The sequence below is a fragment of the Canis lupus genome, chromosome 38 (genome assembly GCF_003254725.2).
Source record: "Canis lupus dingo isolate Sandy chromosome 38, ASM325472v2, whole genome shotgun sequence".
Classification (NCBI taxonomy): Eukaryota; Metazoa; Chordata; class Mammalia; order Carnivora; family Canidae; genus Canis; species Canis lupus.
The window spans coordinates 21,417,213-21,434,171 of NC_064280.1; the positions used below are offsets into that span (position 1 = coordinate 21,417,213).

Here is a 16,959-nt window from a genome sequence, read left to right on the forward strand (position 1 = left end):
TGTCATTTACCTGTAGCCAGTCGTCCCTCATGTCTAAGCTCAAAAATACTCTCCATGAAGATGTGCCTCCACTTCTAAGCTGCCCTATGTTTCAATACCCTCTTTCTGAAAAGCTCTAAGAACAGAGAAGATAAACAGTACCATCTACCATACCACTTGTGCCAAAAACACTTGACAAAGATGTCCATGCATGGGAGCCCCTGGCTTGAAAGTAACTTTGAGGGAGAGAGCAGGAAAGAGCACCATGCCCGAGCAAGAACTATTGGTGCTATAAAACGCGGGAGGAGGACTTCAGTGGCATGGACAGCTGCATCTGAAGCAGGAGATAGCAGTGGGAAGTGACTAAGTTCAAGTTTTCCAAATTTTTCAGGGAATAAAGTAATTCATCTGAGGGAAGATGTCCAACAAATATGCCAACCATTGTTCAAAGACAAAAGAAACAAACCTGAAGAATTCTGGTTTTCTGCTGATTATTCGTCATTCTTCTTGACTTGGTCCTTTCCACTTCATGTCTATGAACCCATCCTCGAAGTTCATGATTTAACCTATAAAACAGCTTAGTTAATTAAACATACTTCATAGAAATAAATGTCTCACCTTTGGTTAAAAATCAATTTAATCCTATTCTATAGGTTCCAAATAGCAACCCTAGTGCCTGATGATTTAATAGTCCTTTTCAATCTGAAAAAGCTAAGACAATAATGTTATTTTTAATACAACGTGCATTTTCATACAGTAGCCTCCCTCAATCATGAGTTCAAAAAAATTTTTAAACCCATGCTAAAATAGCTTCCAAATATAAATACTGAACACAAAGTTGTTTTTGTTTGGTTTTGTTTTTCTCACAAAAAAAGTATCTCCTATTTCTGCTCTTGGGCTATATACACACCAACACTGGAGATGCTAAAGAGCATTTAATAAGTTATAGAAACCTACCAGCAAAGGGATGCATTAAAGCCTTTGAAAATCATGCTCTTCTGGGAGAAGGAAAAGAATAAACTCAACTGCTCGGGGTGGGGGCTGCGGGGAGGAACAAATTTCAATGCACTATAACCCAAAATTCCCAACACTGCAAATAAGGAAAAGCACTAGTTCAAATGTAAGTTCCATATATGGTGCTTACTTTTTACAGCAGTTGTGAAGATGTTAGACTGTTATTACTTAATTATAGTTGATTATTACTTTAAAAAACTGAAGCAATTTTTGAGATTCAAGGACAGAACCCAAAATCACAGGAAATTTCCCAAGGGAAAAGTAAATAAGGAAAGGTAAAGCATGCTCAAACGGGAAAATATCTCCAGAATCATTTCTCTTCAAATTGTTACCTTCCTAACTTGAAGAAAAAGGCACCTTCTTCTACTATGAATGTTACCTACCACTTTCAAGTCTAATAACCCAAATTTTTATATTAATATCATTCTGAAAAAAAAAAATCATTCTGTAGTTTTCAAATAAAGCATATATTTAAGCATGCAACCCCAATACTATCATATGAAATAGACCCATCACCTTGTTTATCAGGCTGGTGGGGAAACTGGACAACTGATGATATGCCTATGGGCATCCAACAAATATTCAGAGCTTCTCTCTGCCACTTAACTAATCTGAACAAATAGTTTTCTAGGTGCTAACCCATGCAGATATTTCTCTAACAATCTACAACACTCACCTGAGGGATTCTGTGGTATTAATGAGGGGCTGACAAGGAGGTGGAGCAATATAGAGTAGTGGTTCTTCACTTAGCACCATTAAGGCCTTGTCATTTGAAACAGAATGATCATATCTGAAAAACATGTACAAAATACATCCCTTTGTGTCTTAAATTCCTAAGTAGTTTGCTATAAGAAAATCATTAGTAGTATTAACTTTTTATGGAAATAAAAAATATAGTAAATAGGATATACTACAAGATAGAAACAAATGCAATAAAAAAAGCAGGAAGTATAGACCATGTAGCATAAATGCCCCTTTCCAATTTTCTGCAGATTGCCATGGTAATTCACACTTATCCAGCCACCATTAATTGAGCAATTACTATGTACCAAAAGCTAAGGAAATAATAACAACACATGGTCTGCGTCTTCAATGAGCTCAAGGCATACATGGTGCTGCTGCAACAGAGGTGACACAGTAATGGGGGGGGGTTGAGGGTACGACCCATTGACTGACAGGAAAGACGGTATTATATGAATAGGACCAAAGTTTTGTTGTCATTCACAATTCTGTGATAACAAAATTGAAGCTTCCTTAAAACTGTGTGTGGCAGGGGTAAGGTGAAGCATAAAACATCTGGTGGGAAAGAAGTGAAAAGTGTTGAAAAGTTGAATATAAATTTTAGAATCATGGAAGAATTCGAGTCACTAATAAAACACCCAAGTAATATTAACCATTTACTCCATAAGCTTCAAAAAGAATACACTTTCCTAGCTGTCACACTGAATCCATATCCATGGTGTTACGGAGGGAGTAAAGCCAAAGCTGAAAATCAGAAGTTGAGCTGGAGGCACTATTGCTATTTATTCTCTTCAGTCTACTATTTCAAGCTTTCTCAATAAAAAATATTATATCTGTCTTGAATTTCTTTTTTTTTTTTAATTTTTTTTTATTTATTTATGATAGTCACAGAGAGAGAGAGAGAGAGAGGGGGGGGGGGGCAGAGACACAGGCAGAGGGAGAAGCAGGCTCCATGCACCGGGAGCCTGACGTGGGATTCGATCCCGGGTCTCCAGGATCGTGCCCTGGGCCAAAGGCAGGCGCCAAACCGCTGCGCCACCCAGGGATCCCTGTCTTGAATTTCTTTATAATCAATGCTCTAGATTTAGAAAACTAGACATTTAGTTAAAACTCAAAAAGAAAAAAATGTAAACACAAAATTAGGTATGACTAGCCTCACAGTTTTCATTAATACATTCAACCAATATTTACTGAATACCAGTTATGTTTAGGTACTGTGCTAGAAATCTGACAGGGAGCAAGAAAAATGAAGTCTCTGTCCTCAAAGACCTTAAAGGGAAAGATGGGTGAAATACAAGGGGAATGATGGACAAACAAACACATAAATCCAAATTAAGAAAGAGTCTACGGGATCCCTGGGTGGCTCGGCAGTTTAGCACCAGCCTTTGGCCCAGAGCGCAATCCTGGGGTCCCGGAATCAAGTCCCAGGTCGGGCTCCCGGCATGGAGCCTGCTTCTCCCTCTGCCTGTGTCTCTGCCTCTCTCTCTCTCTCTCTCTATGTCTATCATGAATAAATAAATAAAATCTTAAAAAAAAGAAAAGAAAGAGTCTAACTAGAAATAGAAAACCAATACAGTACCTACTTTAGATGAAATAGTTCTGAGGAGATGGTATTTAAGTCAAGGCAAAGGATGAGAAACCAGTACTACAGAAACTGGGGAAAGAGTGTTCTAAGACAGACGCAGGTAGGGAGACGGTGGCTTCCACCTATTTAAAGACCACACACAAGCTGCAGAATAGTGAGCAAGTGAGGGAGGCACAAAGGCGAGGTTAGAAAGAGCAGCCCGGGTGGCTCAGTGGTTTAGTGCCACCTTCAGCCCAGGGTGTGATCCCGGGGACCTGGGATCGAGTCCCACGTTGGGCTCCCTGCATAGAGCCTGCTTCTCCCTCTGCCTGCATCTCTGACTGTCTCTCTCTCTTTGTGTCTCTCATTAACAAATAAATAAAAAACCTTGAAAGAAAGATAGAAGAAAGAGAGAGAGAGAGAGAAAGAAAGAAAGAAAGAAAGAAAGAAAGAAAGAAAGAAAGAAAGAAAGAAAGAAAGAAAGAAAGAAAGAAAGAGATCAGGGGGCGCCTGGGTGGCTCAGTAGGTTAAGCGTCTGCCTTCAGCTCAGGTCATGACCCCAGGGTCCTGGGATCGAGCCCCACGTCAGGCTCCCTGCTCAGTGGGGAGTCTGCTTCTCCCTCTGCCTCTGCCCCTCACACTCGCCCTCTCTCTCTCAAATAAATAAATAATATCTTTTAAAAAAGAAAGAGACCAGGGTCATCTGGGTGGCTCAGTGGTTGGGCGTCTGCCTTAGGTTCAGGGTGTGATCCTAGAGTCCTGGGATCGAGTCCCTGCAGGGAGCCTGCTTCTCCCTCTGCCTGTGTCTCTGCCTCTCTCTCTGTGTCTTTCATGAATAAATAAATAAAATCTTTAACAAAATAAATAAATAAAAAAGAAAGAGACCAGATTATGATAAGGCATCACTAAATGTAAATGTAATGAAAAGCTCACAGAAGGTTATTGAGAGAAGTGATGTATTTCAGTGTATGCCTGCACCCTGCCATTGTACCAAAACTGGATTCGATAGAGGCTACAGGGGAAGCTGGGAGACCAGTCTGGAGAGAGCTATAATCCAGGCAAGAGCTGAATATAGGACCAAGGTGCTGGCAGTGAAGATGGAGAGCAGTGAACCAATGCAAGATACTTTTTGGAAAGAGTATCAACCACACTTGTTAAAAGGGAGGAATCAGGGCTTCTGGCTTAAACAACAGAGAATGAGGAAGACTGTTGCTGAGAAGCAGCTAAAGGATGAACACAGAGTTCTGCTCTGCATGTGCTAAGTTTGAAATGTTAAAAAAGAGAGAGAGATCAAGGAAACTATTGGGAAGAGCAGTCTAGAGACTCAGGAGAGAAGTCTGGATGAGAAACAAAGTTGGGAGTTGTCAGGATATGGAGATATGGAGTGTGTGCTAAATTATGGATGAGTCACATAAGCAGAAAGAAAACCAGAAAGTCCACAGTTCCAGAGGATGAGATTTAAATAAAGGAGGAGGCCAGAGAGAAGACTGAAAACAAGGCCCATGGAAAAAGCGAAACTGAAAAATGTAGCAACACAAAGAAGAATGTTTAAGGAAGGAGGAATCCACATAGTGCCAGAGGAAAAGATCAAGATGAAGACAGAAGTTTCCACTGAATTTGGCAACACTGAAATAACTGGCCTCCCTGAGAAAAATAATTTTGGTAGACTGGAAAACTAACTTCAAGAAAAAAGTTACAGACTTCTATGGATGCCACATACAATAGAAAAAACAACAGCTGAGGGCATACATATGATTCTTCCCTGCAAGTTGCACCAGAACATCTTCCATGTCCTCACCTCTGCCTCTGAGAGTTACATTGTTTAGAATAACATAGAGATGGTGGTACACAGGTAGTAACTGCACACATATCACCCTAAAATTAAGTGTTGAGGGAGAAGGAAAAAAAACTTCATTGTACTGGGTAAATTCTAAATGCCTACAAGAGGAGGCTGTTTGCTATACTTAAAAAAAAAAAAAAAAAAAAAAAAAGAACAAAAACCTGTCACATTTGCCTTAGTTTAAAAAATCAGGTCTTCATACTTAAAAAAATATGAATGCTACTATCCATCAGAGAAGTCTAAAATTACTTTTGAGGATATATTTTTGATATATAATTTCATTTCCATGTAATAAACCCTAGTATAATGACTTCTATGCATCTGTGTGAACTGGCTTTGTTCTATCAGCCAAAAATACTCTAAGAAGAGGAAAGGAAAGAAAGGAAAAAGGAAAGGAAAAAGAAAAAAGAAAGAATCTGATAGGAGAAATACCAGAAAAGGAACCGGTTAGAGCTGAAGGGAAAAGAAAAAGAATCTAAGCCAACATGCATCTGGAGACAATCAGATCCACACTATTCCTGAGATGGTCAGAGTTCTAGGCTGCTTGCAAACTATTTCATATCGATAAAGGTACCATTTCAGCAAACAAATCACTTAAGTAAAGGACAGTGCTGGGGGGCAGACTTAATGAGAGTTCCTGGAATAAAGGCAGGTTCTGGATGATGCCTTCTATGTACCATCCCTTCTCATTTATCTAAGTCCTGGATCTAGCTATGCCTGATGTCCTGATGTAATTATTACTCAGCACTACCTTTCATTCTTTAAAAACTGTCCCAGTTTGGTTGACAAATTATATGGCATCTTATTATAAACCACACATTTCTGAAACTGAAAACACATATGCAGTTAATTTCTAAATGCTAGGAGAATGCAATATTATATATTATGGGATTATAATCTACTCCTTTTTTATTTGAACCAGTTCTTATAATTCTCCTAAAAAATGAAACACAATAAAAAGTGCATTAAAAAATAAATAAAGTATCATGGCTGTATATAAATAAACTATCCAAAAATCAGTTCAAAACACACTTGTAGGGGCACCTGGGTGGCTCAGTGGTTGAGCCTCTACCTTCAGCTCATGTCATGATCCCAGGGTCCTGGGATCGAGTCCCAGGGTCCTGCTTCTCCCTCTGCCTGTGTCTCTCCCTCTCTCTGTGTGTCTCTCATGAATAAATAAGTAAAAATTTTTTTTAATTGCATTTGTTGCTTTCAAATGTTGCACAAACATTTCTGGTATCTTTTATTCAGAATTTATGATGATAAAAGTAAGAATATAAAATTGATGAACTGATACCTACTTGAATCTCCCAAGCTGCTTAATAATAACCTTAGATATTTCAAGAGATTTGCATGTAGCCAAGAATCTATAATCTTTTCCATATTTACCAAGACCAGTAACCCAGCATAGGCAATGGTGACTGTGGGGTGGGGAAGAGCAAATGGCCTGCATTTCTATACTACTGTGAAAGCTGATAAATTACAGTCTGAGGGTCATCAAACATCTAGGTTGAACTAGGATGATCAGAGCACTATGCTTTCCACCTTATCTACCACAGACAAAGAGATGAAGGCTTGTATTTATTTAGTTCAAAATAATATTCTTGTAAAGGCTATCTGAACTATAATCTCAAGTATTTAATCAATAACTTGTTCAACTTTTTAACAACAGCAATACGCACCTAAAGCGCACATTCTCAACTCTCATAAATCCAAAGACTTTTAAAATTTAAAATCTAAGTTTTGGTGGATCTCATGTGGACAACAGAACTCAAAATTACATGTAGAACATGTAGGGCAATCTTGGACAAACCATTTAGTAAAATGAAAGATACTATTAAACTCCAGCAATATTCAATGTTAAGTGAGCACTAAGATCACTATTTCAGAAGTATGGCTAAATTTGGCATGTTAAAGAAAACCAAGAAATGCTATATAATATTTTCCAATATTATAGCATCCATCACATTGTATGCTGCATTACACTTACTGCCATAGAATTCTTTGGATTCTCCACCACGCTTAACATAGTACTCTACACACTGCAGATTCCCAAAAAAATGAAAACTAGCATTTTTTTCGAGGAAGGTTAAAAGGACACAAGCCCACAGGACTATGGTAATAATTTTATTCAGTAATATGGCTGTCACAGTAAAAATTTAAAAAAATGATTCCCCTATGGCTCTTGGACTGTAGGACCTTACAGAGTTATAAGTAAACAAATCTTTAATGATTCTCAAGCATTATATTGTGCAATCATTGCCACACCGTGACCTCCCTTTGCTTTGTTACTTAAGGACTTCGCTTCACTTGGCTCTAATAAAAATTCCAAATAACAGAGGAAAATGTTTATCAAAAAGTATACAGCTTGGGACGCCTGGGTGGCTCAGTGATTGAGCGTCTGCCTTTGGCTCAGGGTGTGATCCCGGGTTCCCGGGATCAAGTCCCACATCAAGCTCACCACAGAGAGTCTGTTTCTCTCTCTGCCTGTGTGTCTGCCTCTCTCTCTCTGTCTCTCATGAATAAATAAAATATTTAAAAAAAAAAAAGAATACAGCTCTGAAAATGTCCATTATAACCTTCTTCTAGTTTACATAATATAGATCTTGTCTTTTCATTAAGTTTTAAGTCTTTTACTACTGACAAGCTATACTGGCAAGAAATTTATTAAGACAATGATAAACTATAACAAGGGAGGGAGATCCAACAAAGATCACAATAAGTAAATATAAACAATTAGATCAAAGGACTGCACACAGGTTCACCCATATCATTCCACCAGGTCATATTCATCACAGGATGAATACTGTTACGTACACTATATGTGTAACCATATGATAGATAAAAAAACTATTAAAAAACATTATGTATAATACACTGTGTGTACACTGTATGTGCCTCCTATTAGTACACAACTGGAGATTTTAAGGTCACACCTCTGTAAGAATTCCAAAATTGGGAAAGGTTTTAAAGAGTAAATTTATTCTTACAACTGATCTTAACAGTAAAATGTATTAAGGGCCTCCATAACTTGTTTGTTTGACATATTAAAACTGTGCATAAACAATTTAGGTGTCAAATTATACTACTAATGCCCTGTGGCAGTTTCATTAAATCATTTTAATAGACAGAGACATGCCATCTTCTAACCTGTAGCTGTTTTTCTGGATGATACCATCTGATGTGTCTTCCACCTCTTTAGCAGAAAATTCTAGAAGATGTCTCCTTTGATTTGCAGGGTTCACACTAGGATTCTTTCTCCTGGAATCCTGTTCCAACATGCTGAAAATTTTAAAAAGTGGAACAATAATTGAAATAAAAATATGTCACATATATGCAAGCTGCATTAGCTCTAAAGCAATCTCAAATTCCTTCCTAGGTTCATGCATACAGCATGAAGGGTAGGCACAGAAGACAAAACAGCACATTGCTCTGGTCAAATCCCTCACCTGGCATCCTGTACATATAAAGAACAATTTTGAGAATAGTTTTCATTAGTCTAAAAGTACCTCATTTTTAAACTGCTTAAACAGTATCATACTTAAACAGTATGCTTTAAAAACTCTATAATTACATATGTATATAAAGTATAAATAAGTAAAACATACACATAAACAAATTTTAAATTCAGATAATATCTGAAATATAAAGTCCTCCTGGATGCTGTAAACTGATATTTTCAACAAGAGAACACTTCAAATGAAATTGGAACTTTTCTCCTTATGAACAGCCAAATCCCAGCAGGCAGGTGATCAAATACAGGTAACAAAAAAATTTTTTTTCAAAGATTTATCTATTTATTTTAGAAAGAAAAAGAGAGTGAGCACACACACAAGTGGGGGAAAGGGGAAGAGGAAGAGAGAAAATCTTAAGCAGGCTCCCCACAGAATGCAGAACCCAACATGGGGGCTCAATATCATGACCCTGAAATCATGACCTGAGCTGAAACCAAGTTGGATGCTTAACCGACTGAGCCACTCAGGCACCCCACAAAAAATTATTTTAAAAAATACTTCTATTTTTATTTACATATAAAAATTTCCTATTTCCTTTTTTCTTCCCATCTTCCCCCCATACCTTCATTTGTCAGTGTGTGTCCTCATGGTGGGCATTAAGTATTTGCAGCTAGCAAACAGATACACACACACACACACACACACACACATATAAATAGTAAATACTGCAAGAGTTATTTAACACTTTTAACTAGCTAATCATGGGCTTGGAGATTTGGCTCACCAATAAGATATTTTGTGTGTACACTTTATTTTATAATGCCACGCACACAATTTACACTTATTCTAATCTTCTTGAAATTAAACACAAAGGTAATTTCCTTAGGGAAACACAAAAATGATGCCAGATTCTACTGAGAGGGATGAAGAGGTAGAGGGAAGAAAGGCTGATGAAAGCGGGTCACAATTAAGGGCCCTGTGGTTCTAAAAGAAAAGGAGTTTCTCAGAGCAGGGCAATTTGCCTCCAAGTCTGGGGAAAGAAGTGCTAGGGAAACCAAATAGCAAGTACCTCTCCCTAGAATCTTCTTCTGATCTCTTAGTTTATTTCCTATTCTCCTAGGTTCTTCCCCCCACCCCACCCCAGAATCGCTACCCGGTTGTCTTCATACAGTATGCTGTAGCACCTAAGACCTGCTGTAAATGTTTCAAAGGTGTCCCACCAAATTACCAGCCTTGTGGGACATTTAATTTTGCTACAACTGAGGATACATTCTGTACCATTCTATTTTTCAGATACAATGTTTATCTGACTGGTCACAAACAACATGAACCTTGCCCCAGAAAAGGGAAAAGGCCTTGGTAGAGTCTCTAACCAAACTTAGGAAAACTCAGCTTGGTACATTTTTTAGAAAATAGGAGAGAAGTAGTAGATAATAACTTTGTAGGTAAGACAGAGTGTGATGATAACTGCAGAATTTTTGCAACTTACTTCTTTGAAAAAGATTTTACTTTTAAATCTTTCAGAGTGTGGTGCCAAACATTCTACTTAAGAACGTAAGCTATAGGGCATCCCGGGTGGCTCAGATGTTTAGCGCCACCTTCAGACCAGGGCGTGATCCTGGAGACCCGGGATTGAGTCCCATGTCGGGCTCCCTGCATGGAGCCTGCTTCTCCCTCTGCCTGTGTCTCTGCCTCTCTCTCTCTCTCTGTGTCTTTCATGAATAAATAAAATCTTAAAAAAAAAAAACACACACACACACACAATGTATGTTATAAACAAAACAAAGTTAAGAACTTTCTCCTCTGTTTACAGGATCTTGGTTAATTCAACACCTCCACTATATTAGTGACACATCCGCGAAATAACATCCCTGTTCATACAAGTACTCCCTCCACCCCTCCAGTGACTACGAGGGCTTCCACCACCTTGACTGTGAAAAGCGTTTCCCTTTATTTTAACTAGAAATGTGCTTTTTTGTAAATTCTACCCTTTGGTTCTAGTTCTGGGCTCTGTGGCTATTCAGAAGAAGCCCAAGCAAGCCTCCTTCCCATATCCAAAGACAACTAATATACCACCCCTACCCCCCATGCACACTTTCTTTCTCAAAACTATGGTTTTTTCCACATGTTCTTTTTTGAAGCATAGTCTCAGGTCCCTTCAGTATGTTTGGCCTCTCTCCTATCAATATGCCTCTCAGAAGTGGTGTCCAAAACTGACTACAGCACTTCTCAGGTGCTATGACGAGCCAGGATGGAACAGATTAATTCATTCCCACATTCTAGATACTATTCTTCCTCTGATACAGTCTAATATCACCCAGGCTTTGTTGACAGTTACACCATATGTTATTTATATTGAGCCTGCTTTAATCAAAATCCCAATCTTCCTCACACACAGATTTTGAACGATTATTTTCTTTTCCCTTCCTCTCCCATTTTCAATTCTAAATTTACATAATTGAGGTTTTGATCCCAGTTGAATAATTTACATCAATTTTTTTTTAAATATCACTTTGTCTACTACCCAGTCAAGAAGTTCTAGGATCCTAATTAGCAAAAGAAATTTTCCTTCTAAGCAAGGATCAGCATGCCATCAACATCCTCAACTGAGCCGTTATTTAAATACTAAAAAGCACAGAACAAAGAAATTGAGCTATGGAGCATGCCCCTAAAGACAGCCTTATAAAAATATAAGTTTCACCACTTCTGAATTAATTGTATCACATAGTCCAAAATTTCCCATCTTAACCATACAGATATTGCAAGACTGTTAAATGTTCTAAGATGCAAATACAGTACAACAGTAGCTGCCATTTTTTGCACACCTACTATTTATTAGGAAATGAAGACCGTATAAGTTGAGGCTCAAAGAATATAAATAATCTGCACAAAGTCATGCTCTAAGTAATTAAAGAAGCAAGGTTTGGACCTAAGACTGGAACTCCATGATGTTGACAACATTCCTCAGAATGACTAATTATTTATTCAACACTCATTAAATATCTATTATGTTCCAGGAACCATATACAATAGTAAAGACTGGAAGATAAAAACAAAAAAAAATAGGGGTGCCTGGGTGGCCCAATCAGTTGAGGGTCCAACTCTTAATTCTAACTCAGGTCACGATGTCAAGACTATAGGATCAAGCCCTGCTTCTGGCTCAATGCTGGACATGAAACCTTCCTGGGATTCTGTGACTCGCTCTCCCTCTGCCCCCGCCCCTCCTTCCCTCTGAAAAAATAACTAAATTAAAAAAATAAAAAGCATTTTCAAGATTTTTAAAAAGGTAAAAATCAAATTATAGTGCATATGTATGTGAGGGTGTTGTTATACAGATAAAAGATAATAGAGTGATTAATGTCATAATAAAGGTTAATGCTGAATGCTATGGAAGCATACAGCTAAGGCATCTAATCTCACAATCTTAAATGAAAAGCAGTAAATAAACAGGTGGAAAAGGAAGAGAAAGTGAGGAAAGGCATTCCATACAGATGGAACAGAATATGAAAAATGCGCTCAGGTATAAGAGAGCATGTTTTGCTCAGAGAACTGCAAGTAAAGCAGGAGAGGGTATGTGGGTGGACACAGTGAGGAGGAGATCATCTCAGAGAGAGGAGTAAAGAAAGGGGACCAGAATGGTAACGCAAGGTAGATCATAGATGGCCTTGCCTGCCACAGTATCACTTACTTAGTCTAGCAATTTATTCAAGGCACAAAAACAAACCTACCATGTTTTGTTCTTGTTTTAATTTTGGCTTTCAGATAACATATCCCTCCCTCCCTTCCTCTCTCTTTCTCTATTTCTCTCTCTCTCTTTCCCTCCCTCTTTCTAAAAATTTTATTTTAAAATAATCTCTACATTCAATGTGGGGCTCAAGCTTATAACTCCAAGATCAAGGGTCACATTGCTCTACTGACTGAGCCAACCAGGCACCTCTATCATATCCCTTTCTGTATCAGAATCTTCCCTATGATTGTTAAATTCCCTGACCTAATGGAATCTACCTTCTTTCTTTTAAAAATTGGTATTACAATGATCTCCTAGTTACCTAGACTATTTCAAAAACAGAGGATTACTAGAACAGTTGCCCTGCTTTCCTATGTCCTGGCCAGGGAGTATAAGCCTTTAAAAAGGAGTATCCCGGGATGCCTCAGTGGCTCAGCAGTTGAGCATCTACCTTCAGCTCAGGGCGTGATTCTGGGATCCAGGATCGAGTCCCACCATCAGGCTCCTTGCATGGAGCCTGCTTCTCCCTCTGCCTCTGCCTGTGTCTCTGCCTCTCTCTCTGTCTCTCATGAATAAATACATAAAATCTTTAAAATAAATAAAAATAAAAAGGAGTATCCCTTGATTACTCTCACAATTAACTGCCAAAGTGCTGCTATGGCTTCTAGAAGTAATTTCATTTGTGTTTCTTTGAATCCTACTGTCAAGTAGCAATTAACACAGTTGATTAGTTTTTCTGGATCAGAAAGCACCTTCCTCTAACGGTGATTCTCAAAGGTCTGGTACCTGAAGCAGCAGCATGTTAGAAATGCAAATTCTCAGGCCCCACCCCACTCCTACTCACTCAGAAAGTCTGGGAATGGTGTCCGACAACTCTATGTTTCAACTAGATGTCTAAGTGACTGACACACTCAAATGTTTGAAAACCACCACTTTAAATAATCTTGTCTTTCACATCTTTCCTATCTCATTCCCTTAAAGTTACACATTTTTCACAATGATTCCAACAGAAGTGGACAGACTGGGGAAAAGGCTGGGGGATCAGACAGGAGGTATGTGGAAGGGTATAATCAAAAGTGGACATCTGTCTGGTTTATGAATGATTTATAAAGTAAATTAGTTCAGCATTATTAATACTTCGATGTGTTTAAAAGAGCCTTTCTACTGACCATTGTTCTTTTGGTAAGCTGTTTGTACTACGATGAAGACAGGCATTTCAATTCACAATTTATGGCTGTTCCAAACAAATGTCTTGAGTTTATCACTTTAGTTGATTCCATCTGTAGGTGATCTGCACCACAGTCATTCAGCAGCTACACTTGCTGGAAATCACTTTTGATGTTGACTGGCTTGGCTCCTAAGTGATCACTATTTTTCACTGCTGCCCACATAAGTAATGCTTACCACAGTGTAATGACAATTTAACCTTAGTATTCTAGTAACTTCTACCGTTTGTTAGTCTCTGTCTACCCACTTGCCCAGAATGTATTTTGAAAAGGTAACATAATAAGAAATTTTGTAAAGAATCTCCTAAAGTTTTTTCACTTACTTTTTTCTTGGTGGTGGTTGTCATTTGGTTGCCCATTCCTTGTAGATTTTTTTTTTAAGTCTTAAAATGAAATTTCCCTTAAGCTAAATTACAGACAAGCCAACTGTACAATTCAGCTCAAAAAAAAAAAAAAAAAACTATAAATGCTTGAACCCTATGAAATGACCCACAGAAACTAATTTTAAACCATCAGAATAACTGCAGAATTCTATTTCCCTTGTTTTTCATTAATATTTGAAAGACATGAAAGAGGAACTTTATTTCACTGCCAAAATTCAAGACTGTCTTAGGTACAATTGTGACACCATGAATATTAACAAGGAATCTGACAGTAGCCAAATGTACAAAAGAATAGAAGAAAATTGTTCATGTGAACTTTTAGATTCTTGGCATGAGTATTTTAGCATCATTCAATGATCCTTTTTGTTAATTCTGGAAAAACTGAATTTCTAATTAATACAAAGAGATGGCTCAGAGTCACAGGAAGGGTAGTGTAATAAAGGCAATGACTGTTTATAGTTCACAACATTAATGAAACAATCTAATCAAACTTTTCATGATTAGCTTAAATTAGGTTCTATTCTGTATTTTTAAATACACTAATAAATATTAAGAAAACAAAAGTCCCCACGTCTCTATGATCAGAACTATGTTACTCCACAAGAATTACAAGCGTTTTAAGCCATAAAATAAACATTACGCCAAAAAATAATAATAATAATAATCATTACACCAGTAAACCTTACACATGTCATGGGCCAACAGGCCTGAAAGCATGGATTGATAAAAACACAATTTCAATTTCCCCAAAAGTCTTAAAAAAGTATAAGAATTGTTACTTTACTTTTTCATTTACAAAATTCTAAAAGCCAGCAACTGTTTGATTATCTGTGATGCCACTTAATTATTAAGAAATGATTTCAGATAACCAATTTTCATACCAAGTAGCTGAATTTTTTTAAAAAAGAACATTTCCAAATCTATTCTACCCTTTGCAAACCTGCTTTCTTATGGTACAAGTAAAACAATTTTAAATTCAAGCTGTCTCAGAAGGTAAGAATCAAATTGGTTTTCATCTCCCAAAGAAACCCACATGCTGCTACTGCTCTGTTGATCTGAGAACCACCCACCAAACTTGAAATCACTTGAAGCTGAAAAGAGCATGGAGTTCTTCCAGTTTTAATGTGGGATGGTGGGAAAAGCACAAAATTTGGAGTCAAGAGATCTGGGTTCAAGGTGTGGCTCTGAGACTCCCCACTTGAGGAGCCTTGGAATAGTTGGTTACCCTCTCTGACCTTCCAATTCCTCGTGTGTAAAATAGAAAAAATAACAAATATTTCACAATATTCCAAAGATTCAAGTGAAAGGAGAGGAGAGATGTGAACATGTTTTTTTATAAATCAAAAAGTGCTATGTGTCCCAAGGATGACACAAAGCAGTTAGTGGCACAGCTTGTCTTTCTGCCTGCCAGGCTTCTTTGAACTGCTTCAAAATCTGGGTCAGATTATTATGTCACTTCTCTGTCCAAACCTTCAGACAGCTCTCCATTTCTACTGTGGTAAAAGCCCCAAAGCTGAAAATGACCAAAGCCTCACAAAACTTGACCCCTCTCTCCATCTTACCTCTCTGGCATCATCACCTACTACTCCCCACCTTGCTCACTTCAATTCAGCCACCCTGACCTCTTTGCTTATCCTTGAACATGCAAGACATACCTCCACCCTAGGGCCTCTGCATTGGCTATTCCCTCTGCCAGGAATGCTCTTCCCCACATATCTTCCACATATCTATATGGTTAGCCCTCTCTTTAAGCCTTAGTTCAAATGTCTACTTTACTATGATCACTATTTAAAACTACAGTTCCAACAACCACCCTCCCACTTGTAAAATCATTCACTCTACCACAGTTTATCCCTTCCTTCAAAGAAACTACAACTGTATCATTATATTTACTTGTCAGTAAATGTTTAATGTCAGTCTGTCCTCACTAGAATATAAGTTAAGGAGTACACGGACCTCTGTTGTGTTCTAGGACAATGCTTAGCTCAGAGAAGAGCTATTTCTCTTTTCTAAATAACAAACAGATGAAATTTATGTACCATTCTGCCTCATGTCAAGAGAAAAATCCAGGTCTTCATTTTAGGGACACTAACTCACAACTCAAGAATGGCAGGTGGTGAACTCATTATTATACCATCTCCAGATCCAGGAACAGGAAATTATGTTAATTTTCATTGCAACTGAGGCTAAAGACAAAAAGTTCTCAAGGGAGTTCTCCCAATATTAAAGAAGTTTTTTCTGTTTATTGAAAGGTTCACAGATGATTTTTGCAGGCTGATAATAACTGGGAGTAATTTTCTGTTTAAAAATGAGACTGAATAAAGAAATAAATCTTTAAATCAAGTTTTAAAAACCTTCTAAATAGCAGTTCTCAGAACCAGGGATTACCAGACCATGAGAAGAAACATGTACTTTGCAGTGGCAGTTTGCCAAGTGAGCCAACATGAGCAAGAAAACAGCACGAGATCCTTTCACTCATTCAATGAACAACTATAAAGTAAGCACTCTTCTAATAGGTGATGCTCATTCTTGGAACCCTGCCACTAAACTAAGAGGAAAGCCAAGCAGCTTGTGGAGAGGCCTAGATGAAGAAGAATGAAGAACCCTGGCTCAACACCCGGTGGTCTCAGTGGAAGCCAGCACCAATCTGCTGGCAATGATGCATGAGCAAGCCATCTTGAAAGTGGTCCATGAACCCAACCCCAGTTGACTCCATGGTGAGGGGCAAAGAGCTGTCTCTACTGAGTCCTGTCCAAACCACAGATGCTTTAGCAAAGTAAATGTTGATCCAAGCCTTGCTTTAGCCTTGCTATGATCTGTTACATAGCAATAGATCACTAATACACTATACTTAATTGCTGAAGTCAAGGAGTCAATGTTTAATATAAAAAGTTTGTGTGTAATCAACTCTTTGGTTACCTTCTCACTTGAGAAAGACACCCTCTGATCATTCTAAATGTCAAAAAGATGCTTGTAAATTTGAGTGCAATAGTTTTTCTGTAATATTTACATCAATCTAGTCAACTTATG

At 38.0% G+C, this 16,959-nt stretch overlaps 1 protein-coding gene across 6 annotated transcripts in view; it reads right to left on the reverse strand.

Annotated features, from left to right (window-relative positions):
- ATF6 (activating transcription factor 6) overlaps nucleotides 1–16,959 on the reverse strand; it is a 197,458-nt gene that overhangs the window by 117,310 nt on the left and 63,189 nt on the right. For all 6 annotated transcript variants that reach the window (XR_007409036.1, XM_025420857.3, XM_025420856.3 and 3 more), the window contains 3 exons: nucleotides 8,289–8,420; nucleotides 1,670–1,783; nucleotides 446–545 (listed from right to left, as the gene is read on the reverse strand). Coding sequence is in view for 5 of the 6 variants with exons in the window: in XM_025420857.3 (XP_025276642.1) it covers nucleotides 446–545; nucleotides 1,670–1,783; nucleotides 8,289–8,420 (346 nt within the window). In the remaining variant the exon portion in view is untranslated. The remainder of the gene's footprint in view (nucleotides 1–445; nucleotides 546–1,669; nucleotides 1,784–8,288; nucleotides 8,421–16,959) is intronic.